Here is a 26,412-nt window from a genome sequence, read left to right on the forward strand (position 1 = left end):
CCGCACTCCTGTAGAAAATAAATCGCTACAGATATATCAGCCTTTATTTACAAACTTGGACACCACACGTGGCTATTGACTGACCACGAACAGGTAACTTAGCCTACTTGCATTTTCCATTCGTTAATGTCTCACGATCTTGCTGTATTTTTTTTTTTTTTTTTACAATTAAAACTAAAAGTCAAGCCTCACTGTAATACAACTGTAATATAAGCCTCACTGAACATGTAACGAGTAAAATATTACTGAAAATTGATTAGTAATGCCTTACACTACTGCGTTACAGCAAAAAGTAATATGTTACTGTAATGTATTACTTTTGTAATGCGTTACTCCCAACACTGTTGACAAAACAGGAATACATTGCTTTTTAAACTCTTTTGAAAAAAGGAAGATGTTATACATTTACATTTACATTACATTTATTCATTTAGCAACTTACAATTGCTATATATGTCAGAGGTTGCACGCCTCTGGAGCAACTAGGGGTTAAGTGTCTTGCTCAGGGACACATTGGTGTCTCTCAGTGGATTCGAACCCGTGTCTCTCACACCAAAGGCATGTGTCTTATCCACTGCACCATCACCACCCAAACCACTACCACCCCCTTATGTTAAATAGTAGTAATATTTCCTAATCTTGTTCTTTTTATTGTATTTCTGATCAAATAAATGCAGCCTTCAGCATAAGAAAATTTAACCTAAAAAATAAACTACTATAATGTCATATCATTGTCAAAATAAATACAACGGGAAGCATTTAAGTTCTTAGCACAGCTAAGACATCTTCAAAATGTCTGGACAAAGACAGATAATTAAGCTTAAAGGACATCAAATGAAGCATCACATACAAACAAGCTCTATTCAAACAATTTGCTCCATAACAGCCGTAACTCTTGTGTATCTTGTTGCTGTGGACTAACACACACTATCTCTCTCTCTGTAGCGGACCTTCTCAGCCAGCCCATACTCGGACCTCATCATGATGACGGACGAAAGCAACATGCAGCGCAGTATGGACCAGCCTGAGATGCTTTGGGTCATGGGCCCCGTGCTCGCCGTGGTGCTCATCATCATCATAGTTATCGCTATCCTGCTCTTCAAGAGGTGAGGAAGAGGTTTCCCAACACTCCTTTCTGAGGTTTACAGTTCACTGGATTTGGCCTGTGAACATTCACTGAACAACGGTAAATGCAACCGCACCTTTATAATCGTTCCTCCTGATAAGATAGATCCCATATTTCAATGTGTTTGAATTATCTTCATTTCGATTAGTTGTGATTAATTAGATTTAATATTCACCATTCTATGTAAATATTTCTGTATTTTATTAATTAACAGCCCTAGTTTTTTCTGTTGTTGATGGGGTTATGAAAGCCCACCATTTTTTTTTTTTTTTTTTTTGTCTTTTTTTCTTTTCTCGGTATCTCTGAGAGCAACTCTCTCAAAGTATAAGCCCTTGAGAAAGTCTGATTTTAGATGAAATGCACCCCTGCACATCATCGTCAGCGTGACTGAATTCAGGGCTGCTTTGTACACGGAACAAGATGTGGTTAATTTTAGCTAGCTTTCCCACAGAGAGCACAAAAGGAGGACATTATTCATAATGACATCTTGACTCAGCCGAATAAGGCAGACATGTAGCTCGCGGCATGACCCGGTGGTCCCATTCACAACGCTCATACAGCACTGACTTACACTCCCTCAAGCCCGTCTTAGTAAAATCCCTTTCTTCGGAGCAGACCTTGCGTTTGTTTTGCTCAGATTTTCTCCACATTCGACACAAATCCACCATTTCAGCCCCCCTGGCGGCGCAGGACTCACTCTTTTAGCTTTGCCGTTCACGAGCGAAGATGCGGCAGTGAAACGGCAGCGTCAGCTTTCGGTTTCGGCAGGCGAGAGGTTATGTGGCTGTGACGCCACAACCTGCTGATGCTATTAAAGCTAGATAGTCCAGCGAGTAGCTCTACTATTATAATGCTACAGGAATGATAACTGGTCTATTTCAGTGCTAGCCTCTATCTTTTGTTTGTTCACACTGACAGCGATATTGTCAGTGGCTGTATTGTTTGTTGCTAAGAGGCGGTCATAGCCTTTTTGATCCTTTGCTGAAAACGAACATTTAATGTAGGGATGCACTATATTGACATTTTTTCTGATACCGATATGCAGATCATTTCATGTTGTGGTCGGTTACATATTAAATAGATGTCAAAAATAAAATTAAAAACTAAAATCAATTGTTTTAAATGCTACACGCTAGGGCTGTCAAACGATTAATCGCGATTAATCGCATCCAAAATAAAAGTTTGTGTTTACATAATATATGTGGGTGGACTGTGTGTAATTATTTTATATATATATATATATATATATATATATATACACACACACACATGCATGTATATTTAAGAAAAAAATATATGATTTATTTATAAAATATTTATATATAATATAAATTAAATATAAATCTATATACAGTATATACATGAAAATATTTCTTAAATATATACAAGCATCTGTATTTATATATATATATATATATATATATATATATATATAATTATACACAGTGCACCCACATATATTATGTAAACACAATTTTTTATTTTGGATGCGATTAATCGCGATTAATCGTTTGACAGCCCTACTACGCGCAAATTTAAACCTCACAAAGCTATAATGTACATTATTACAAATGGATATCTATTTTGAGATTAATGAAAGATCACATTTAATTGTGTTTTTAAGCAAAGAAATTAAATAAAAAATAATTATATAATATCATTCGATAACTGATATGGTACCGATATATTTTGATTACGTGTTAAATTGAAGTAGTGGATAATACTCCATGAACAAGATGGAAAGACACAAGATTTTCAGCACAAAAAAAAGAAAAAACTCTAATATTAATAACTTGTGATACCGATATATATCCCCAAGATGATGTGTTTGTATATAAACTGAAGCAGTGGATAAGTCTTGTTAGATTAACAAGATGAAAAAAAAAACAAGGCTTTCAACACAATAATAAACCATTTTAAAAAGTTTAATATTGGCCGATTACCGACATGGTACCGATATATGAATATGTGTTTGTAAAGAAATTGAAGAAGTCTATAATATGTCATATAACAAGATGAAAAATTAAATTTTTGACATTGTCTTCTACACTTCTTTTTTTGATAAAATATGGGGGCAGAAAAGATATTACCTAGTTACCTAAACTGAAGCGGTGCTAGTCAGTCATTCCATATAAGTACTTATTCATTTAAAAAAATATTTTTTAATTATTATTTAAACAAGACAAAATCTGATTTCTGAAAGACGTTTTTGAAACGCAAGGTTAGCCACACAGCTCATTTGGGTCTCTGGATATCTGACAGCAACTAATCACATGTCTCTTCCTTCCTCCACTCCATACAAACGCAGCAAACAGGAGAGGTAGGTACCTTCAGATTATGACCAGGTTTCTTTCTGTCATGGTTTTCATTTCAGAAGTGTCATCTGTCTCACTCTTCACAGACTGCAGGGTCGACGGGTGTGGCCGCACGTTACTGTTCGTTATCATGTTGTTTTGAATGACTCTCAGTTCAGCTCATCCAAAACTGGATGTTGGATTTTGATTTAAGATTGAGCGTAGTTCACCCTCACACCCTGCTGCCCTTGAAAAGTTCCAGTCCATTGGGTTTACGTCGTTTCAGTGGTGCATGCTTTGCTGTTGTGCTCGTGATGTTTTATTTTTGGGGATGTTTTTCCGTTTGTTTGGGTTTTTTTTTTTTTCCGTGCTGTTCGTGTTGATCGTTCACCTCCTCCTGAAGGTCACTCAGACTGAGCGTGTGCAGTCAGCCTTTCTGCTGTCTCACCTGAGCCCTGAATGGCCCATTGTAAAGGAAATGCCAGCCCGGCGGCTGGCGAAATAGAAATGTTCTCGTCTTCAAAGCTGACATTTCCCTCCACCGAACTGTTTCTTTTCTTTCTTTTTTTTTTCTTTCCCGCTAATGTACAAAATATATCTCTTATGCATATACACGCTCTCTCCCAGAGCAAAATGGCCATTTTCTGTTATTTTTATATTTGCGTTTCATGCTGAACCCATGGATCATTTGAGCCTCTGGTGCATTTGTATTAACTCTAAACTGAATAATTGAAGCGTGCTGAGACTTACTGTATGTAGAATGAAGGTGAGGGGTTACTTGTCCAGCGCTTTAGTGATTAGCGATGCTATCCGCCCGGCTCTGTTAAGTGGCATATGCTGAAGACCCTTCAGTGCGGCCCGCCTCTCTGGTGTCAGCCTCATTTGAGCTATTCAGGCTTTATTAAAGCTAGAAAACTGTGCTCAGAACCTTACAAATTGAGTGCAGTGAAATGTGAAATATCCCGTGCAGTTGGCTATTCCATTTTGGATGGGGATTTGTGTCCATGCGTCTGAGGATGGGTTTCCACTGACAGATGTTCTGCGTCTCCGTGTGTGTGTGTGTGTGTGCGACAGCTTTACCTGCTGGAAGAGCGCGCTCGGGAGTGCAGGTGCTACAGTGGCGTAATTACCGGTGTTGTGCCATCCAGCTGATGTGCTAATTACCTGGTCGCCTTGTTTTCCCCACAAACAAAAGCGGCGCACCCTGAATATTTAGTGAGCTTGCTGCTAACAGAATCGAGCGAGACGCTGAACAAACACGCTATTTGGCTTTTATTTCAGATCACCGTGACCCCGTCGCATCCCTAAGGGAAATCCTAATGTGCACTAAAAGCAACGAAGCTTTAACAGGAAATGAGGCTCGTGCTTTTTAGACTGATTAATATGTTATCTTAAGACCTCGTGAAAACGCATTTGGAGTTTTGCGACTTGTAATCGCCCTTTATTAGCTTTGAGGTCATTTATATGCTAGTGTACCCCGAAAACTCCTATAATTATATTATAATTTAAGATAGTATACTAATTTAGTGTAATGTACCATGACAGTATTGTTAAAAAAAAAAAATTGGGGATTGGTAAGAGAAGTCTCTAATGCTCACCAGGGCAAAAATAAGGTGAAAATTTGAATATAACATGAAATATTATTCGTTACCATATATTTTAAAATATATTTGATGTCAAAATTTTCAGCATCATTACTCCGAAATCTCAGAAATTTCATTTTATTGTCTGTTTTGATGCCCAAGAAACATTTATGATCATCATCATCAATGTTGAAAACAGCTAGATGATTTTGTGGAAACCGTGTTGTTGTTTTCTATATTCTTTGATGAACAAAGTTCAAAAAGAAAGTTTGAAATAGATATCTTTTGTAAAATTATAAGATTTTTTACCGTCACGTTTGATCACTTTGAAGCATCCTTGCTGTATAAAAGTATTCATTTATTATTATTTTTTTAATCATTCTGGCACTAAACCTTTTAACATTGTTGAATAATACAATTGACTAACTGTTTTGTCCAATTTCTAGACTAGCAAGTTGCAAAAAGTCACCACAGGACACAAAATGTTACTCTACAAGGGTGTTTAATTGATGTTCTTGTATTATAAAGATGCTAATATCCACATTTCACTGTCCCATCCCTCAAAAGTCTTTATTTTTTCTTGTTTTCGGGAATCTTTTGAATCTGCTGGCCATCCTCAGTTGGTGAGGGTGTCACGGCCTGAATGAATCAATAGCCATACTCATGCTGACTCCATTTTGTTATTACAGGAAGAGGGCATCCCCCCTACCTAAAGATGATCATTCTAGTGGTGTGAAGGATTGTCTCCTGGCCAACTCGTCTGATCCTGTAGAAATGAGGAGACTCAACTACCAGACACCAGGTAACACATCGTACACCATATGTACTGTAGACACAGATTACCAGTCTGCCAGAGCACCATGTGTTCTCCTCCATATGCACGTGTACGCTTTTCCTATGACTCAGTGTGTGATATTTAAGCCTATCACCATATGGACAATCCACAATCTTTTCTTTACATACACAATGCATTCACATCATCCATTACACTATATCGTCTGTATCTTGTTCAGGAACCCTGATATTATTTTCTCAGTGCGCAAACACGCGTCAGCATATGCCACCGAATGTGTCATTTAGCATAAACAGGATGTGTATACGCACGCCGACTGAACTGACAGCGTGTCTTGTAATCAGAGCGATCTGTCACTGCTGTGCATATCTTCAAATCTTCACGGCCCTCCCACCACACCCGTAAAGATGGTGCATTCAGTCATAAATATGCATCTGAAAGCAAGATTTTTTTATAAGCTACTTTTTATTATATTTTAGAGCTGCACGATTAATTGCTAAAAGATTGCAACCTCTATTCAATTATTCCTAAATGATAGAGATTCTGCTATGTCTATTAAACCTTTACGAGTCTGTGTTGACCCAGAGAGAGCAGTTGATAAGTAAGTATGGGTATTAAGTCTTTTCAAGCACACAGGATCAATTTTTTTTTTTTTTAAGAATTATAAACATTGATGTCTAAGGTATAAAAATAGACTAAATCATTCTTTGAAAGTAACTTGATGCGTCAAATAAATATTGTTTTAATTGCATTGTTACACCAGTAGTTGGCGACAAATTACATTTTTTAATGTCATTGAATCATTCATTCAAGAGATTCGTTCAAAAACGCTGATTCATCCAGTGATGAAACAAGTGAGCCATTGATAATTCAAATTAATGAAATATATCTTTTTAAATAGACTGCAGCAATTAACATTTTGTCAGAACCTTTAGTAAATGACATATCATTTTGTTTAGCTGTCTGTTTAGAATCGATGTTTCTTGAACAACAAAAAAAAATCATGCAGCTCTATATTATACGGTAGCTACTTCATTTTTTTTTAAATATTGTACTTTTTTATGTTTAATTAATATCTTTGTGTGAAAAGAGATGGGCTGTTTTATGGCTTTGTTCAGTGTGAGTATACTGAATAAGCAGAAGCTGTGGGAAAGCATAATGAAGCGCTCTGCTGCACATTGCATTTAAGATACTATTTGTCTTTTGGTGGCTCTGAATGCAGCTGTTTATTGCCGTTTCTCCATGGGAGCGATGGGACGTTTACCGTCCCATCTCCTCTGAGTGTCTTATGTGGACTCAATTCACCTGAAGGCCTCTTGCTCTCTTTCAACCCCTGTTTGTTAATTAGCCTTCCTGCTTTCCATTCCCAAGGTGAATGAGAGGCAGATCTGTGACGTTAAGAGAAAATGTCAGGCCTGCCTCTCTCTCCTCTAATAGCTGAGTGGTGGCAGTCGAGCCAGGTTATTACAGACCCTTTCAGTCCTGAAGAGCGCATAATTACCGCAGGCAAAACAGCCATACAGCTCTCTTACCGTCAATCCCCGCTGCCACAGCCAGCGGTTTTCAGATGGCAGCAGAGTGGCGACAAGCACACTTCACATTTCAACGTTTGATTCAATTTTGAAACACAGGGTTGAGTTGTTTTTGTGTTGTTTATGAGTACGGTACAAATTATGTGACTGTTTATTAATATAGGGGTTTTACTTAGTACCAGTTACAGGTACTTTATATTTAGGGTATTTTTTTTGTTAATATATATATATGAAGGTTACATTCTTATTTATGCCTTCATTTATCTTGGATACTTTTAAATATGTCTTATATAAAGATACTATTGTTTTAACTCAGACTTCTAAAAATACGAAAATCCATCTTAACAAAAAAAAAAAAAAAACTTAGTAAGCAAGTAAACGAGCCATTTTAATATATATCTTCCAAGTAATTAATATCAATATTTTACACATTTCACGTCTGTCCCTCAGTTATGGTGTAATTTTCATTACAACCAACAATTTGGCTAATATTATCAACATTCATATTGTGTGAAAACATGATTTAATTGCATGTATTTAGGATATATAACATGCTAATAAGGAGTTAACCATTTGATTTCTAAAATGCTGTTTAAGCAGATAATAATTTACCAGAGATGTGATGAAGTTGCTATAGTGGGCAAATGAATGATGTGAAAAAGTGTGCCCTAGTTGAAGAAACACCCATATCTGAGGCAGGAATTGCTTGTGTTGTACCTTGCATTAAATGCAGGAGTTATTCACTTGTATGTTATGCACAGCACACACACGCCGTAATATCAAGCTTCATTTCCTGTCGTTGTCTTACGTGTAGCAGTAAGATGATGTCCAGTCTCCTATCCACGCGTTTCTTGGTACATTTTCACTTTAACGACCTTGGACGTTCATTTCAATTCCAGACATCTTGTAATCAGCCTTTCCCTGCTTTGCATGCTGGGTTGTAGCTCTTCGCTGCCTAATTAACTTGCTGTTTAACAAGTGCTGAATTCACTTAATGTGCTCATGGTGCAGCTTATTGCAACATTAGCCTCTAAATATACAGAATACTTTGTGTCTCATTTGTGTGCTAGAAAACAATAGAAATGATGTATGTATGTAAATTGAAAAGTCCATTTTTGTTATGCATGTACTTTCCTGCAACAAAGTACACAAAAACCAGTATGTCAAATGAGTAGGATATCTGAATACCTAGTATTTAGGATGCACTATCTAGCAAAAATATGGTAGAGAGTTGTTGCTTATTTTCACATTACTTTGTCACATGTATCAGTGTTTCCCCTAGGATTTTTTTTTTAAATATATAGATATATGAAACAAATTCACACCAATTCTGTGTTTTTGCTGCCATAAGCCATAAAACACTAATTGTATCATAAACTTTTTGTCAAATAATGTGTTGCACAATGAGCTTTACTGCTAAAATTAAAACATGGATTATTCCTTAAATTCAGTTTTGTTTAAAAAAAATCATAATATATTCGTATTAGTGTTAATGTATTATTACATCTGGACATTTCCTGTTTCTACTGTACAACAGTAATATATTTCTGTCAAGTTAAACCGAACTTTTAAAACAATTACCGCCCCCCTAAAACAATGGTAAGGAAAACACTGTGTATATAGTGATCCCTCAATGTACTTGGGCATCTTCCTTTATCTACTACTAAGCAATTCCCAGCTCTAAATTAGCATGTACTCCTGCTGAGGATTTACATACGCCGTATGTTGCAACACATGACTGACATATTCTAGCAAAGAAATGCAAGATGTGTCTGCATTCTGCCAGACCAGAGGATACAGCAAATCAGGTTTTTTTTTTTTTTTTTTTTGGCATCGTATCAGTGCGGTTGATTAAGAGAGTGGCCCCTGATCCTGCCGCCCACGGTTTCGCAGTAACAGTTGCATGAAGTAGCTGGCAGGGGGCTCGTCCAGACATTACTGTGCTCAATGTGGGCATAATGAACTCATAATGGGGAATCATACCCAACCATGTCCCATTAAGCATCCCTGTCTTGCTCATTCATCCTCAACCATTGGAATCCCAATGACAGATCTCTCTCTATTACAAACCTCCATCCTTTCTTCATCGAGCTTTTCCTCACATCCAGCTGAGCATGTAGCCTTGATACGTTCACAAGTGGCTGTGAAATGGTTTTTGGCAGCAAGCTGACCGTCCAGACAACAAATCAGGGATCTCCCCAGCATACAGGAATGTGGTGCTCCTCGACAAGCCATACTGAGTGCAGCCGATCAACACACTGATCAATGGCACAGGGAGCGAGACCCAAAGGCACTCGAGACATCAGATTGGCACGAGCATCACATATTGCTGCAGTAGCATCCTCTACCGCAGATACGGCTATGACAAGGATTGCAAACACTGGTTTCCCACCACCGCCTGTACATCTTGAGAACAGATTTGAAGTATTAATGACTGTAGATGAGGAACAAACAGATGAATGTGGTCTGGTGCGAACACTCAACACAGAGCGCAGCCGAGCACAGGACTGTGTCACTGTTCGGCCGACTGATTGCACTATTTTATTTTTTGCATCCTCCTTTTATTTTTTTATTGATTATAAAGTCAAATGGCACTGAAAACTGGATAAGAGACAAACATAAATGACTTAATTGGAGAAATTGAGAGATGAAACCATGCTGCTGACCTTGGTCTGTGGTGGAGTAGTGAGTTTGTGTCAATTAAACTCGAGGTTCAGTGGGATGCGGACCTTAGCTGTCAACATTGAACATCGATTTTCCCGGAATCCATCCCCAAAATAAGGGATTTTTTTTTTTTTTTTTACACGATTTTTACCCACAAACTTTCAAAATAAAGCACTAATCATTAAAAGTCTAAAGAGTTTAACTAGCCTAAATATGTATGAAAGGGAAAGAGACAGTGTGTCGTTTTAAAAAAGGATGTTTAAATACTAATATTAGCTTACGAGGGAAACGGAGGTGGAGTTAGTGGTGCTTCTGTTGGAGATGATTGAGAGAGGTCTGTGCACCTTTACCGATCAGAGCACGCGCTGACACGGAGTAAAGCCTTTATACTCGAGCGCGGCAAAAATGACAAGTTGGGTGTGCAAGACCTCATTTTGTTTGCCTTTGTGCACAGCTTTTTTGCAACAGTGCGCGCGGCGCTGCATCCGAGGATGAACGACTTCAAGCCGAATCCGTCCGAGCTTGTACATCGCACACAATCGGAGTGTAAAAATACGGGATATAAACAGGAAAACAGCGGGAAAAGAGCTAAAATACGCGAGAAACCCGGAAAAACGGAAGCTATGGTGTGGACTGGATCGACTCCATTCCTAGAGCTTCTGAACAAATGGGTTTTTGGGGTGCTGACTGATGGGGCAATGAACCCAAGGAGTCAGTCCTACAACTTTTGGGAAAGATTTTAGGGAAAAATCTGGTCTATTGGAGACATCAAATCAAATTTTTTTAGGCGAAAGATCACCACAGACACATTGTAAGAGTAAAACTATATGCGAAATAAGACTGGTGTTTTGCCAGATGAGAAGTTAACTTCTATGTATCATCTTATTACTACTTTAATTTTATAACTGTATCATTTATCTCTTTTAATTGTTTTTATAGCTGTTTTAATTAGCTGTGCTTATTTTCTATGCAAATCACTTTGAATTGCCATTTTTTTTTTTTTTTTTTTTTAGAAAAGGGACAGTGTACATTAATAAACATTCTTAAATGTAAATGAACCCAAATTAGCCCAAAGGCTAGTTTTCATTGGTAGTCCCTTTGCCAGATGTTATTAGGATAGTGTGGTTATTTTAATTCCTTTCTATGTAAAGCATTTTGAGTAACTGTTTTAATTTTCCTTGCTTTTATTTTGTGATTATTTTTATTCCTTTCTATGTAAAGCACTTTGAATTGCCATAGTGAATGAAATGTGCTATATTAATAAACTTGCTTTGCCTATAGACATAAGGGATCACGTCACATCAAGGTGCAAGAAGAATCTCTTTATGTTGTGTCCTCCTCAACTCAAAACTGACTCGCTCCCCACCCTAACGGTACGATGCATCAGGTGTGATACTCTGTGATGTGCTCATCACTTCTTGTTGTCTTACTTTCTATTTTAGGAATGAGAGAACATCCTCCCATAACTGTCTGCGAGTTGGCGGACCACATCGAGCGACTCAAGGCCAACGATGCCCTCCGCTTTTCCCAGGAGTATGAGGTAGGACAGTAGCTGGTACTGCTTGAAAGTTTAGCATGGAAAATATTAATTATGGTTGCAGATTCTCACGGAGGACCACTTTCCTGCTCCAATGCTGTGTTAGAACAGTTTTTTTTTTAACTTAAGTCTACATGCTGCGCTCGGGATGTGCATAATGCCATATTGTATCGGAGCCTTTCATATCATAATACTTTTGCGCAATGCAAGATTATTAATAGCTTTTCTTGTTCTGTCCTATCTATCATGTCTTGCTGCCTCATTAAAGAGCTGCGCTATACATTTAAAAAATGTCTTAATTTAATAGTGTATATTTATTGTTGTTTTTCATGAATGTATTTTACAACAATATAAAGAGCAATGTGTAGCATTTTACCAGGTATCGGATCGGCATCGGTCGATACTCTGAATTTTTGGTATCGGTGCATCCCTAGGTGGACAATAAGTGTACCGTACTTGCTCCTAAATTTATTTCTTACTCCATTTGACCATTTGAGCCAAGGAGACTGCTACCTTAAGGGCACATATTACTAGTCTAAAGTACTAATATGCACCTTTTAGGCCTAGAGAATGTACAAAGATTGGTATTATCTACTAGTTTCTCCTGCCATCCTCGGTTAGAGCACCCATATCCGGTGTTATGACAACTGATAGCGCTTGCCTTTCTCAGATAGGCAGATGTTCAGTTTCCTGTGAGCTCTCTCTCTCTCTCTCTAGAAACCTGCAAGAAACACATAAGCAATGTCACATCTTGTAAGCCTGTTAAACCTTGCTAAGAGCGATATTTACCATGCCTGTCAGCCGTTACCCTAAAGGTGTGGAGTTATTAAAAGATCAAACGGTGTTGGCCCAAAATGTGCATCCTTGAAGTAGAGGTTGAGCTTTTGACAAACATTTGGTGGTTTGCGACGGTTTTACGAGTGAAGTAGTTGTCGATTTTGCCAGCATCACACACGTCTCTTTCTTTCATTTGTTCTTTTTGTTCTTCTCGTATCACTTTTTTTATCAGTCGTATTTATAGCAAAACTGCAATTAAAACTTCACTCAAACCAACGAAACCCTCTTTTCTGTAATTACATGTGTCTGCGGAAAATAAAATGCAGCGACAAGGATTTTGTCTTATTATAGACCTTCTTTTATTCATTGCTCTTTAAAGACGTTTAGTGAGAGACGGATCAAGCCGTTTCAACAGTCATATGTGACTAATCTCTCGCCGTTGTGGTTTTCACCACACAAGCCTTCTGTAGCCAGGCGGTGCTCACAACCTGCTCTTGGCATGTCATGATGTCACGTCCTCCTGTCAAGGAAGGCCCCCTCTCAAGGGGACAGATGGTTCCGCTTTGGCCAATGGGAGTAGCCTAGTCCACCCAGCATGAGGCAGCGGGTCACCATCGTGTTTATTGGCTCCATGTTCTACTCGATGCATCCGTTGCTCAGTTTCATTGTCTCAGTTTTTCACATATTTATATCTGCCAAAGATATTTTTTCCCTCTGCCTTGTAATCAATTGCTACTTCCTCTTGAAAAATCTGCGACCACACCGTACAGGTGATCTTTACATTAAACCAGCATGCGTTCACACCGCCGCCGGCGAGAGCGATCTCTGACGTACATCGAATGCGTGGTCTTTTTTAAAACTGTATTTAAAGGGGCCGCAAAGCAAACAAGAACGTTATTTTCGCAGAAAATTGATCGATGGAAAGAACTTAACAATTATAGTGACATGTTAGCTAATGAAATAAACTAATTAAAAGCCGTTTGTGTGGTGCGGCTTTTGTTTTCATGGTTAAGTGCTATTATAATTTGCATTCCCGCTGAAAAAGTGTTCTAGTACGAAAATCTTGCCTATAAATGGTGTTGCACGCCTTCTTATCAAATTCAAATGATCAACCTCCTCTATTTTGCTTGGGAACTAATGTGGTCGGAACCAATGTTACTTGACTGCGTTTCCTGGAATCCTCTCAAACGGAGCTCTTCTACATTCCGATTGGTTGCCGCCGATTGGTTACCATAAAATTGACCTAATTTCAACCATAGACAGTATAAGAAGTGGACAGAGTCATCTCATTGGAACTCCATTGAGACAAGTGAAGTCCGTTTTTGGCGTTTTTTTTTTTTTAGCACTTCCATCCCTGACGCGCAGACTCAAACAGAGCTTGACGACGTAGATGTGACGTGAGCAACCCGTCTGTCTTCTAGTGGCTGTGCATGAGAAATCTGAATCATTCCTTTCCGAAACTTGCAGAGGCGGAGAGTAAGAGTGTGAATAGGAGCTGTCCATGAGCTAGGAGAAGGAGAAAGTTTTGCTAGGTATTCTGATTTAATTATTTAGTCATTTTGCCTCCACGTTTCCCTGATTGCCCGCGAGCTTCTCCTCCTGTCCATACGGTAATCTCTCTACTGTGCGACAGAGAGTCGCGTGGTTATGACGCAATCGTTAGCATACTTTCACAAAAAAACGGCTTCTGCGGGGCCATAACATAAGCTACAAGGTAATGAAGCATTTTATACATTGTCGTGTTTCTTTAGAAATAAATAATGGAAAAAATTGAGTCTTCAAACGCCTCAGATGTAAAGTTATTCGCTGTCAAAATGACGCCAAAATGAATGGGAGTCAATGGAAATGCTAACGCAAGTGAAGTTCTGCTACAAGATGGCAGCTCCCGCGAGGCTTCAACTTCCGGTCGATGGATTACCCCCTTGATTTCAACTCTCCTCGCCGCTCTAACCATTGAAGACGCGCCGTGCCGCCCTCGCCGGAGCTCGCCGCCGGCTCACATTGAAAATGAATGACTTCCAGCCACTTGGCGCTCTCGTTATTAACCTGAAGATGCACATATTAATTGAACACAGTAGTCTGTTGTTTTTCAATGCTTTACACTGCATAAACATGAACCAGAATTTGTAGGGTGTTTGTTGTCCAAAAAATTCCTCCTTGACTTCTAAATTGTCTTTGTAGATCACTCCTCAGCTCAACTGGTGGCAATAGCAATTGCTAACACTCCCATCATCAGACACTGATTCTCACCAGTAACGAGCTTATGTTTGTCAACCCTCTGGAGCTGAAGATTTTTATAGGAGCCGGCGCTTACCTCCCACCGCTATCATTATCCGCATCTCTCAAGCTTGTCATCTCATGTAGTGACAGCTCATATTTGTTCCCCTTGTTTGCCGAGCACTGCCAGTCAGCATACCAGCTGTCGTCTTCGCACATTACCTGAACTTGCATGTGAAAGCTTACGGCAAAGTAAATGTTCTTGCAAGATGCTTGCTGATAAACTGGCGGTGAAACATTTTAGCACATCAGATACTTCAATATGGCAATTGATACATATTGAATGCCGAGTTGCTGTTTATTTTTGAACATTACTTCATATATGGGGGTTTAAAAAAACAATTGTGTTTTAAGGAGAGGATCTAAGGAGGCTGGTGTTATCCCAGATCAGGTGAAGGGTTGTGGAGGTTGATGGACACTGAGTCAACCAGAGACTTGTCCAGAGCAGGAAGATCAATGCTGAATAACAATAGACCCTGCAACGTTATTGAATGGCCAAGCAGGCTGCTGCATATTGCCGTCGATCGATGCTCAAATACGACCTCGTGTCATTTGAGCCGAGGAGACCTGTGACTCGAGAAGGAAAGGGAAAGAGTACCACCCCACCTCTAGTCTCTCGTGTAATCCTCTGAAGTCAGGATGAGGATGAGGAATGTGGTGCTGAGTACATATTACATTTTCTCCTGAAAATTTGTATTTTATTCATTTGACTTATGCTTAATCCACTGTGATTTACAGGGACAGGCATATGTTTATCTGTATTTGTGCTCCCTGTAATTCAAACGCATGACTTTTGGCTTTTTGAACTATAGGAACTTCAACTTAAAGCTGCAGTCCGGACCTTTTTTTGTGTTCAAAATTTACATAAGCAAGTACATCATGAATCCATTTTCCAAACTGTGTTTTTGTCTTATGGACTGATTGATATCTTGCCACCATAGATCAATATTTCTATATAATTTGAACATTTATCGTAGCTCTTCGGTTCATATTTGTTGTTAGAATTAGTAGTAGTAGTAGTAACAGTAGTAGTAGTGTTGTTTGCATTTTTTCTGGTTAATAATAAGAATAATACTTGCAATAAAGACAGAAATGAATCATTGCGCCATCTAAAAATTCAGCCACAAATTGTTTGATATAGGTTATTTATTTATTTGTTGTTGTCACCATAGACATGCATCTGCACATGTATTGAGTTTGATTACTGTAAAAAAATCTTTTCATGATCACAACTTGACTAATCACAACATTTGTTCTTTTGTCAAATCAACTTAAATCATTTATTTAGTTCAGATAACATATAATTTTGAGTTTCTGTTGATTAAATCATTCTCCTTCATTGTATTATTTCACTTTTTCCATTTCAATGAACTTAAAATTTTAAGGCAACCAGGTTACTTTTGTATTTATTTTATTTGTATTTTTTTAACAGTGTATTATGGGCTATATGCTTTTCAGTTTCCGGTTTATTTAATATAAAATAAAGTTTAAAATAAAGTAAAAAATGAAGTTTATTTAATATAATTTTAAAAAGAAGCATAAACACAAGGAGGGGTGTCTGTTTAGTCTGTTTTTGTGACTAACGTTTCTTTAGTATAACCATGGAGTATAAAATTCAATATCAATTCTCGGTATTGCATTGGACTTTACTATCAGAAGTTATCGAGCATCCTTACACCTTCACCGGAAATACCGCCGTGCATAGAGCCCATTATTATTATTATATGATACAATGGTGTCATAAATGATGCTTGTTTAGCTCAAATCACACAGTATATAAATGCGATAAGAATTCTCCCATTCATTTTTTTTAATAGTGGATTGTATCCGTCCCTTATTATGTCTGTAATAATCCATCAGAATGGCTGTAACACGAACATCCCCTCTCAAACATTTGTACACAGCTGATAACTGACCTCTAATAAAAAGGCCTTGCTTTTAATATATGTTACCCATTCAGGGCATCACCTCACGCGAGCAGCCGGTGATATATGCAGGGTTATCCTCCAGATGTGTTCATCTGTCCTCTCTCTTTAGAGCTTCCTGTCTGTCTCCATAAATCCATTGGCTATTCCTCAGCCATTGCTCTTCCCTCTTCGTTGCTGTCACCGGGCACAAAATCAAGCGCACATGGACACAAGTATTCCATTAGTCCAGGCTGAGCGTCTGAATGCTGAATGTAATCTTTAGCATCAAAGCCATATGCCCGACTGAGCTCAGGTACGGACGGACTGAGTCAGTGGCACTATTATCAGAGTCCCCTACAGTGATCGCGTTTGAATTATGGTGTCATTGAACGCTAAGCCATCTGTTGGTTGCCTATGATAACAGCAGAGGAACTCGCTGTTATTGCAGGGGAGATGATCACTAGTGAAGGGAACAGAACTGCAATATACCCACAAAGGGATCCAAATTATCACACTTGAGCTTTGCCAGTCCATCAGCTGTAACAACCCCTGGTGGCGAAGTCATCTCTGGTTCTTGCGGGTCTCCTTTCAAAACATCGGGTTGCTAGTGATGCTAGTTGAAATTTACCCCTGCGGCACTCTGTGGTATCGAGCTTCAAACGAGGTGCCTCAAAAGACTGAACAGATTTCTCTCTTTCTCTCTCCCCTGCAGTCTGTTGATCCTGGCCAGCAGTTCACATGGGAGAACTCCAACCTGGAGGTCAACAAGCCAAAGAACCGTTATGCCAACGTTATTGCTTACGACCACTCAAGAGTTGTTCTCACCCCAGTGGACGGTAAAAGTCAAACAAATGCGTTGACCTTTAACATTTCATTATGGTGACAGATGTGTGTGTGTTGGGGAAAGCAATTAGCACAAATGCTGGTGGGCCCCCAGTGAATTGTCGTCTCTCTCTCTCTATAGGTGTTCCAGGTAGCGACTACATCAATGCCAACTACATTGACGGCTACCGTAAGCAGAACGCCTACATTGCCACGCAGGGCCCTCTGCCTGAGACTCTGAGTGATTTCTGGAGGATGGTTTGGGAGCAGAGAGCCAGTACCATCGTCATGATGACCAGACTGGAAGAGAAGTCCAGGGTGAGTACCAGGGGATGATAAACTTATCAGTTCCATTCAAAACCAATAATTACACTCAGTAGGCTCCTCACACAAATGTGTGAAATGATATTTCCATTTATGGGAGAGAAAAAAAAAATGTTATAATTTATCAAATTACAATAAAACATAATATATTTATATAATATATAATATATACATAATATATACAATAAAATATTTATCGCATCGATTAGATTAATCGCATCCAAAATAAAAGTTTGTGTTTACATAATATATGTGGGTGCACTGTGTATAATTATTTGATATATATAAATACACACACATGCTTATATATATTTATGTATATAGATTTATATAATTTATATTATATATAAATATCAATATTTTATATAAAAATAATAATTATTTTTTTCTTAAATATACATGCTGTGTGTGTATTTATATATATATATATATATATATATATATATACAAAAAATAATTATACATGGTGCATCCACATATATTATGTAAACACAGACTTTTATTTTGGATGTGATTAATCGTGATTAATCGTTTGACAGCCCTCAAACATATATTAAATATATGTTCTATATTTCAATATAAAATGTAGTAGTATTGAATATTCTTTACGTTTTTATTTAAATTGTATATATACACATTACATGTTTTATTGTAATAATTTTCAATAATAATTTAATGAAAATTATATTATATATATTAACAAAATGTATATAATGACAAAGACAAAAAAAGTCCTTGATTCTGTTTTGTAATCCTTGTATTTTTTCACAAATAATACAGTTAAATAAGGGTTTTAATAAAGTGTTTCATCCTCACCAAGGATTTGTGATATTGTAGTATTTAAAATAACCGTTTCTATTAGAGTATCTTTTAAAATGTCATTTATTCCCGTGATGGTAAAGCTAAATTTTCACCAGCCGTTGCTCCGGTGTCACATGATCCTTTAGAAATCATTCTAATATGCTGATTTGACGCTCGAGAAACATTTATTATTATTAATGTTGAAAATAGTTGTGCTTGGGTACAAAGATGCATTATTTTCAGGATTATGCGAAGAATATAAAGATCAAATAAACAGCATTTATTTAAAATCTAATATATTTTAAAAAGCATTTATTTAAAATGCAATATAAAATGACATTATTTATAATTTTACTCAATATTTCTGTCACTTTTGATAAATGTAATGTAGCCATGCCAAAAAAAAGTCCAGAGCACACACAAATTCATTTATAAAGAGCACACTTTTCTAACCCCTGAGGTTTGCTTCAAAATGGTAGTATGAGTTCCTCCCCAACCGCAGATAATATAGTACGAAAATAAAAGACAAAATACCATTGCCGTTGTTTTTACTGGATGGCACAGTAAAATGGTTCAACGGCTTTCTTGGTGCTGTAAACGTCCGTCTGTGCTTGGCATTAAAGGAACCTGCTTCCGTTTTTCTGTGAGTCCAATCATTATGTGGGCTTTTAGTGCGCTGTTGTGCCAGGCTTAGCGGGGGGCCAGCGGCACCCATGCAGGGTTGGTGAGGGTGAGAGTCCGTCAACTAGTTTTCTTTTCAGCTCAAATGTCATATCTGACAGAAGATAACCTGTAATTCCGCCCCCTGGAGAATTTGTGCACACAGCTTTTTGTTGATGGATGGGAGGTCAGATGAGAGCTAAAGAGAAAGAGACATGTGTTGGCAGGGATAGCGTGGTAAACGAGTGAGTTTTGGCAAGGCTGTGCACCCATAATGCATTACTTCATAGGTAAAGGGCGTCCCCAAGCCCTGTGATGAAAACCTCCAGCAGAGACAGAACAACTGGCCTAGTTTCTCTGCTGACAGAACCTACCTTGAAGACCAAACTCTGTTTTTCAGTATTTTCCTGGAGTAGACGATTGAATGCAATACGAAACATGCTGTTTAGGATGACTTTCTACTGCTTTTGTCTAATTTTAAATAATATTAATGCACTCTGTGTGTTGGTCTTCATAAGAGTTGCCCTCTATTCAAAAATAAGTACAGGTGTCTCAGCCCTCTGCCATAATATTAATATAAATAATGCCATGGTATATGTAAAAATCTCGATTTTTCATTTTACTTGGAAAATACATCAAATGTTAATGGTGCTAAGCTGAATAAATGATAGCAATATTAATAGAACGTTGGCCAATAATATTCGCAATCATTTTGCTGTTGAAATAACATGTTTTAATCACATTTTTATAATAGTTTTGCTTAAGTGAAAATACAGAGATGTTTTCATAGTCTGATAAAAACCAAGAACAGATTCATTTCTGTAAATCAAATTGGTATTATTAAATAGTGCATATAAATGAAAATGATTGTATATAATTTAAATTCAAGTTGAATATTATTCTTCCTTGTATTAATTTAGTGACATTGTGGAAATTTAAAATACATCTTCGATGTTTAAATCTAGGATTTTACTCCATGCATTAAACATTTTGAATGTACATTCTAAAGTGCTTATTTGATTGAAATTATAGTGCCTCTGACAACAACAACAAAAAAAACTTTTTTTTTCAGAGCAAATACTCTACAGTTCTAATGTTTGGGGTCAGTACGGTTTTTTTTTTTTTTTTTTTTTTTTTTGAAACAAGTTTCTCATGCTCACTAAGGCTGCATTAATTTGATCAAAAATACAGTAAAATAGCAAAAATTGCTAAAGAAAAATAACGATTTAATGTATTTTAAAATGTAATTTAAATCCTGTGATGACTCCAGTCTTCAGTGTCACATGATCCTTCAGAAATCATTCTAATATGCTGATTTTATGCTCAATACACATTTCCTATTACTATCAATGTTGGCTATTTTTTGTTTAAAACTTGTTTAATCTCTAAAACAGGTGAAGTGTGACCAGTACTGGCCCATTCGTGGCACAGAGACTTACGGAATGATCCAAGTGACCATGCTTGACGCTGTTGAGTTGGCAACCTACAGTGTGCGCACCTTTGCCCTTTACAAGGTAAAAAAGTTTCCTCTTTTCCTCTCCATATAGTAAGTTCAACATTTCGGCTGACTAAACTCCTTCCTCCCACTTTGTTGAAACAGAATGGTTCTAGTGAGAAACGCGAGCTCAGGCAGTTCCAGTTCATGGCCTGGCCAGACCACGGAGTGCCTGAATACCCCACCCCCATCCTAGCCTTCCTGCGCCGGGTCAAAGCCTGCAACCCTCCTGATGCTGGACCCATGGTAGTGCACTGCAGGTGAGCACCGCTACCCAGTCCTGCATTTACTGCCGACCTTTTCACTTTATTCCCGTCTTATACAACTCTGTTATAAAGTGAACAGTTGTAGGTTTGCTTGGTGGACATTGTATGAAAGATTTTTAAAGTTGTATTCAATTTTTGTGTTTAGATAGGGATTTCAAGTTACACGTTTGATTTAATTATGTAAAAAAAACAATCAAATAATTATATATATATATTTTTAAAATCCAAGTAATTTCCATATTCCCTACCAGAAGATGTGCATAATATTTCATACCACTTTATTGATATGTGAATAATTTGGTTGATTATTCACTATATATATATATATATATATATAATGTAATGGTGTTTGTTTAAAAAAAAGTTATCTAATGACACCCTTTGTATCAGTATTAGTAGAGTTTGATTGTAGTCTAACCAGTTTGTGTCTGTCAGTGCTGGGGTGGGCCGCACGGGCTGCTTCATAGTCATTGATGCCATGCTGGAGCGCATGAAACACGAGAAGACGGTAGACATTTATGGCCACGTCACATGCATGAGAGCCCAGAGGAACTACATGGTGCAGACGGAGGACCAGTACATCTTCATCCACGAGGCCCTGCTGGAGGCCGCCACCTGTGGAAACACAGAGGTCCCTGCCCGAAACCTGTACGCCCACATCCAGAAGCTCACCCAGCCACCATCTGGAGAGACCGTCACAGCCATGGAGCTGGAGTTTAAGGTGACTGCGTCTATCATAATATATATATATATATATATATATAGCTTCTTTTTTTAGCAACTCTTAAATATGGGTAAATTGAATAAAAAAATTTCTTTAAAGACTGCATCTGGATCAGATTCAGAATGATTATCAAAACCTAGATGGAGTAGATTAAGTTCATCAACACCTTTGATTTATATGCTGTTTAATGTTAATGATCGTATTATTTTACATATGCATATGATTACATATAATATCACTTGTTTCTGCATCTTCTTTGTCTGCGTTTTGTTCAGTTCTCTTTCAAATTATGAATAATAGCGCCCCCAACCTTATAACAGTGAAAACAAGGAAAGTTTTCTTTAAATTGCCGGGAAGCTTTGTCTCGTAAATGATGGAGATTTCTGCCAATGACAGGGAAAGAGTTAACTGGAAAAAATAAACAAAAATATGTTTTCATGATTTCAAAACAACAACAACAAAAAAGATTTTGATTCATAATTATAAAGCTTCAAACTCAAGAAAAACTCAAATCGCACTCACACGTTCGTACTTCCTAGCTCATTTTCTCATTGGCGAGCCAAATTATCTGGGGACAAAGCAGAGAAAGGGAAGGTTACCTTTCCTCCATATGACGTCTTGCCGAGGAGATTCAAGATCAGCCCGTCTGAGCTTTCATTTTCTCAAAGGCAGAGAAAGATAACCAAAGCTCCGATTGAAATTTCTAGCCACTGGGGGACCATATACAGGCTAGGGGAACTCATATTAATGTTAAAAACGTCAGGGGACCTTTAAACAAACCGATTAACGTGGCATTTTGTCCAGGGTAGATATACAGTAATACAGTAATCAGATTGCAATGTTTAGGGTACATACTGTAAACCAACCTTTCAGAAACTGGAATTCGATTTGATTTTTTTCGGATTGACAAGAATTAGTTATATTGATAATGTTTTACTGTTCCGTCTCTTAATGCTATTGGTATATAACCGGACTCTGGTATAAGCTCAACTCAGAACGGATTCTAGAAGTAGAAACAGCATCTGGTGCAAAGACCGGAGTGGGTACCCAGTACAGACAGAGCTTGTAGTAGAGCCAACGGTCTCCATGCGCTCACTGCTGATGTCCATCTGTGCTTTCTCTTCCCCGCTGCCAGTCACGCCCTCGCTTTCCCAGTCAGACCGTCGGACCCGCACCCCTCTCTACTGCTGCAGAACTCGCATTCACACAACTAACTGTCCCCCTCATTTAAAAAGCATTTCTGTTTCAGACTGTTTTCTGCAATAATGTTTGTGCCAGCCCTCTGAACCCAATGCTGTTTCCACAGAGACTCGCCAACTCCAAAGCCCACACCTCACGATTCATCAGCGCCAACCTGCCCTGCAACAAGTTCAAGAACCGGCTGGTCAATATCATGCCTTTCGAGTCCACGCGGGTGTGCCTGCAGCCAATCCGAGGAGTGGAGGGATCTGACTACATCAATGCCAGCTGCATCGACGGATACAGGTAGCCGAACCATTCCTAAAACACTGAGGGCTGCAATAGATGCCTTGGTTTTTTTTATTCAGGTCGCTATCATAAACATATTTGTTAGATTCTGTCAGTTGTGGGTCTAAAAACTGACTGCAAGTAGTTGTTGCATTATGAATCACAGGCACATTTCAGTCATGAAACTTAGCTAGAAGCATCTACATTCATGTGTGTTTCAGGCTTTAGGACCTTGCATTATTTTTAATCATGTTTTTAACGTGTCTTCTTATTTTAATTATATAAATGAAAGCATGAAAGCAACCTTTTCAGCGTTGTGCTCGTTGTCTTTTGACTTCCGGTCTGTATTTTCACAGCGATCTTGAATAGGTATTTATGAACTGCTCGTGAAAAAAAATTCCCAGTCGACATTTGTTAAGACATCTGCTTTACAATGCTTATGATAAACATTACAATGCTCATGATAACTTTAGTTAACTCTACAATAAGTAAATCCACTTCACCAGCTAATTACTCCTCTACAGCAATGCCATAGAAATATACAGAGCGACCGCAAAAACGGAAGTTCAAAGACAATATTTTAAAGATGACGGCGCCCACGTTTCTCTGGTGCATAACCTGCTCCTTTTTCTTATATATGATGTATTTATATACATACTGTATGTATAGAGAGAGAAAGTGCTAAGTCTTATACCTGAATGGATGTATATAATTATATCTGTGAAATGTATTGAGCATTTTTTTTATATGTGTTTATGTGTACACTCACCTAAAGGATTATTAGGAACAATGTATTTAGGTTTGTGCTTCAATGTATTTAGGGGTGTGGGCCTGGTCCTAATCTCCTGAACTCCAAACTGAATGTCAGAATGGGAAATAAAGGACATTTAAGCAATTTTGAGCGTGGCATGGTGGTTGGTGCCAGACGGGCCGGTCTGAGTATTTCACAATCTGCTCAGTTACTGGGATTTTCACGCAAAACCATTTCTAGGGTTTACAAAGAATGGTGTGAAAAGGGAAAAACATCCAGTATGCGGCAGTCCTGTGGCCGAAAATGCCTTCTTGATGCTAGAGGTCAGAGGAGAATGGGCCGACTGATTCAAGCTGATAGAAGAGCAACTTTGACTGAAATAACCACTCGTTACAACCGAGGTGTGCAACAAAGCATTTGTAATAATAATAATAATAATAATTCGTTACATTTATATAGCGCTTTTCTGGACACTCAAAGCGCTTCACATAGAAGGGGGGGATCTCCTCAACCACCACCAATGTGCAGCATCCACCTGGATGATGCGACGGCAGCCATATTGCGCCAGAACGCTCACCACACACCAGCTTACTGGTGGAGAGGAGACAGTGATGAAGCCAATTGGTGTTTGTGGGGATGATTAGGAGGCCATGATGGACAGAGGCTACTGGGCAAATTTGGCCAGGATGCCGGGGTTACACCCCTGCTCTTACGAAAGGCATTCTGGGATTTTTTATGACCACAGAGAGTCAGGACCTCGGTTTAACGTCTCATCCGAAGGACGGTGCTCTTTTTGACAGCATAGTGTCCCCATCACTTTGCTGGGGCGTTAGGACCCACACAGACCACAGGGTGAGCACCCCCTGCTGGCCACACTAACACCTCTACCAGCAGCAACCTGGCTTTCTCAGAAGGTCTCCCATCCAGGTACTAACCAGGCTCAGCCCTGCTTAGCTTTAATTTGTGAAGACACAACATGCACAACCTTGAGGCGGAAGACCCCACCGGGTACCACTCATCTCCACTACAAATAGGAAAAAGAGGCTACAATTTGCAAGAGATCACCAAAATTGGACAGTTGAAGACTGGAAAAATGTTGCCTGTTCTGATGAGTCTCGATTTCTGTTGAGACATTCAGATGGTAGAGTCAGAATTTGGCGTAAACAGAATGAGAGCATGGATCCATCATGCCTTGTTACCACTGTGCAGGCTGGTGGTGGTGGTGTAATGGTGTGGGGGATGTTTTCTTGGCACACTTTAGGCCCCTTAGTGCCAATTGGGCATCGTTTAAATGCCACGGCCTACCTGAGCATTGTTTCTGACCATGTCCATCCCTTTAGTTCACTGTACCAAAATGGCCCCCCCAGTCACCAGATCTCAACCCAATAGAGCATCTTTGGGATGTGGTGGAACGGGAGCTTCGTGTCCTCGATGTGCATCCCACAAATCTCCATCAACTGTATCCTATCAAATATGGGCCAACATTTCTAAAGAATGCTTTCAGCACCTTGTTGAATCAATGCCACGTAGAATTAAGGTAATTCTGAAGGCGAAAGGTATTAGTATGGTGTTCCTAATAATCCTTTAGGTGAGTGTATATAATTTTTGTGTTTTGTATTATTGTTAATATTAGTGTTAATTTGATTTGCTCAGGTCACTTATATACTTGAGAATCAGATTGTTACAATTAGGCTTTAACCTTGTATTATGTTGCCGTTTCTAATTGTTACCAGCCAACACCAAAGCCATTTTTAACTCGCATATGGCGCTTGGCGAGACTTCATTTAGGCTTCTGAATCCACCTCTAAAACGGTAAATTAGATGATCCATAGTTCCTGTTTTCCTCCACTGCAATATTCTCCCTAAACAATGAGCAGCACAGTGTAGTTTGTCTACATATTTTCAGCCTTCGCATTTTTTGTTGCTTTACTCTGTCTGACAGCTGTTTATTGAATTACAAAGGGATGCGCTCTCAACGGGGCGATCGCTCGAGAAAATCAGAGACAGAAAAGCGAGAGAGAGAAAAGGCCAGTCGTGTTTGCCGTAAAATGAAGCGTGGGCACGAAATGTCACAGAGTCTGTGAAGGGAATGTCTAGGGGCTTGATACGTTCAGCCCCTCTCGTTTGAATTAAAACTTAATGAGAGCTACTCTGGAGAAGCTCAACCTGTGCCAATACGTAATTGACACCACTCCCATTTCTGAAAGCAAATGAGCTTCAAAAAGCAGGCTCTCCGGTCACGTCTTGCCGAGCCTCTGGGTTCGTCTGCTCCGAGATTTGTTGTCTTGTCAAAAAGCTGCAATTAAGCCTCTTTTAAACAGCATGTTAATGCGATGAGCACAAAAACACGCTTGACCTTCTTGCTAGTTTACAAAGAGCTTCTCTAGTTGATCGGATACGGCATTAGAGCTGTTTGTGTGTCGGCCTTTTTTGGTTTCGTGTTGAATTTCGTATGATTGGGGACGAAAATAACCTTCAAGGAAAAGCAGATTAATGTAGAGGTAATTTGGCTTTGTCAAAGGCAGTGTGTCCCTGAAATCTGCTGCGTGTTTGTGTGTGTATGCTCTGGAATGAGTGGCCGTGGGTGGGTGGGTGGGAGGGAGGGGGACTCT

At 38.6% G+C, this 26,412-nt stretch overlaps 1 protein-coding gene across 8 annotated transcripts in view; it reads left to right on the forward strand.

Moving 5' to 3' along the window:
* ptprfb (protein tyrosine phosphatase receptor type Fb) overlaps positions 1 to 26,412 on the forward strand; it is a 213,093-nt gene that overhangs the window by 181,255 nt on the left and 5,426 nt on the right. For all 8 annotated transcript variants that reach the window (XM_089131383.1, XM_089131381.1, XM_089131382.1 and 5 more), the window contains 9 exons: positions 946 to 1,106; positions 5,693 to 5,805; positions 11,435 to 11,532; positions 17,203 to 17,326; positions 17,455 to 17,630; positions 20,492 to 20,611; positions 20,698 to 20,852; positions 21,294 to 21,579; positions 22,889 to 23,067. In XM_089131383.1, the coding sequence (XP_088987509.1) occupies positions 946 to 1,106; positions 5,693 to 5,805; positions 11,435 to 11,532; positions 17,203 to 17,326; positions 17,455 to 17,630; positions 20,492 to 20,611; positions 20,698 to 20,852; positions 21,294 to 21,579; positions 22,889 to 23,067 (1,412 nt within the window). The remainder of the gene's footprint in view (positions 1 to 945; positions 1,107 to 5,692; positions 5,806 to 11,434; positions 11,533 to 17,202; positions 17,327 to 17,454; positions 17,631 to 20,491; positions 20,612 to 20,697; positions 20,853 to 21,293; positions 21,580 to 22,888; positions 23,068 to 26,412) is intronic.

This window comes from Pimephales promelas, chromosome 5 (genome assembly GCF_988280905.1).
Source record: "Pimephales promelas chromosome 5, fPimPro1.hap1.1, whole genome shotgun sequence".
Taxonomy (NCBI): domain Eukaryota; kingdom Metazoa; phylum Chordata; class Actinopteri; order Cypriniformes; family Leuciscidae; genus Pimephales; species Pimephales promelas.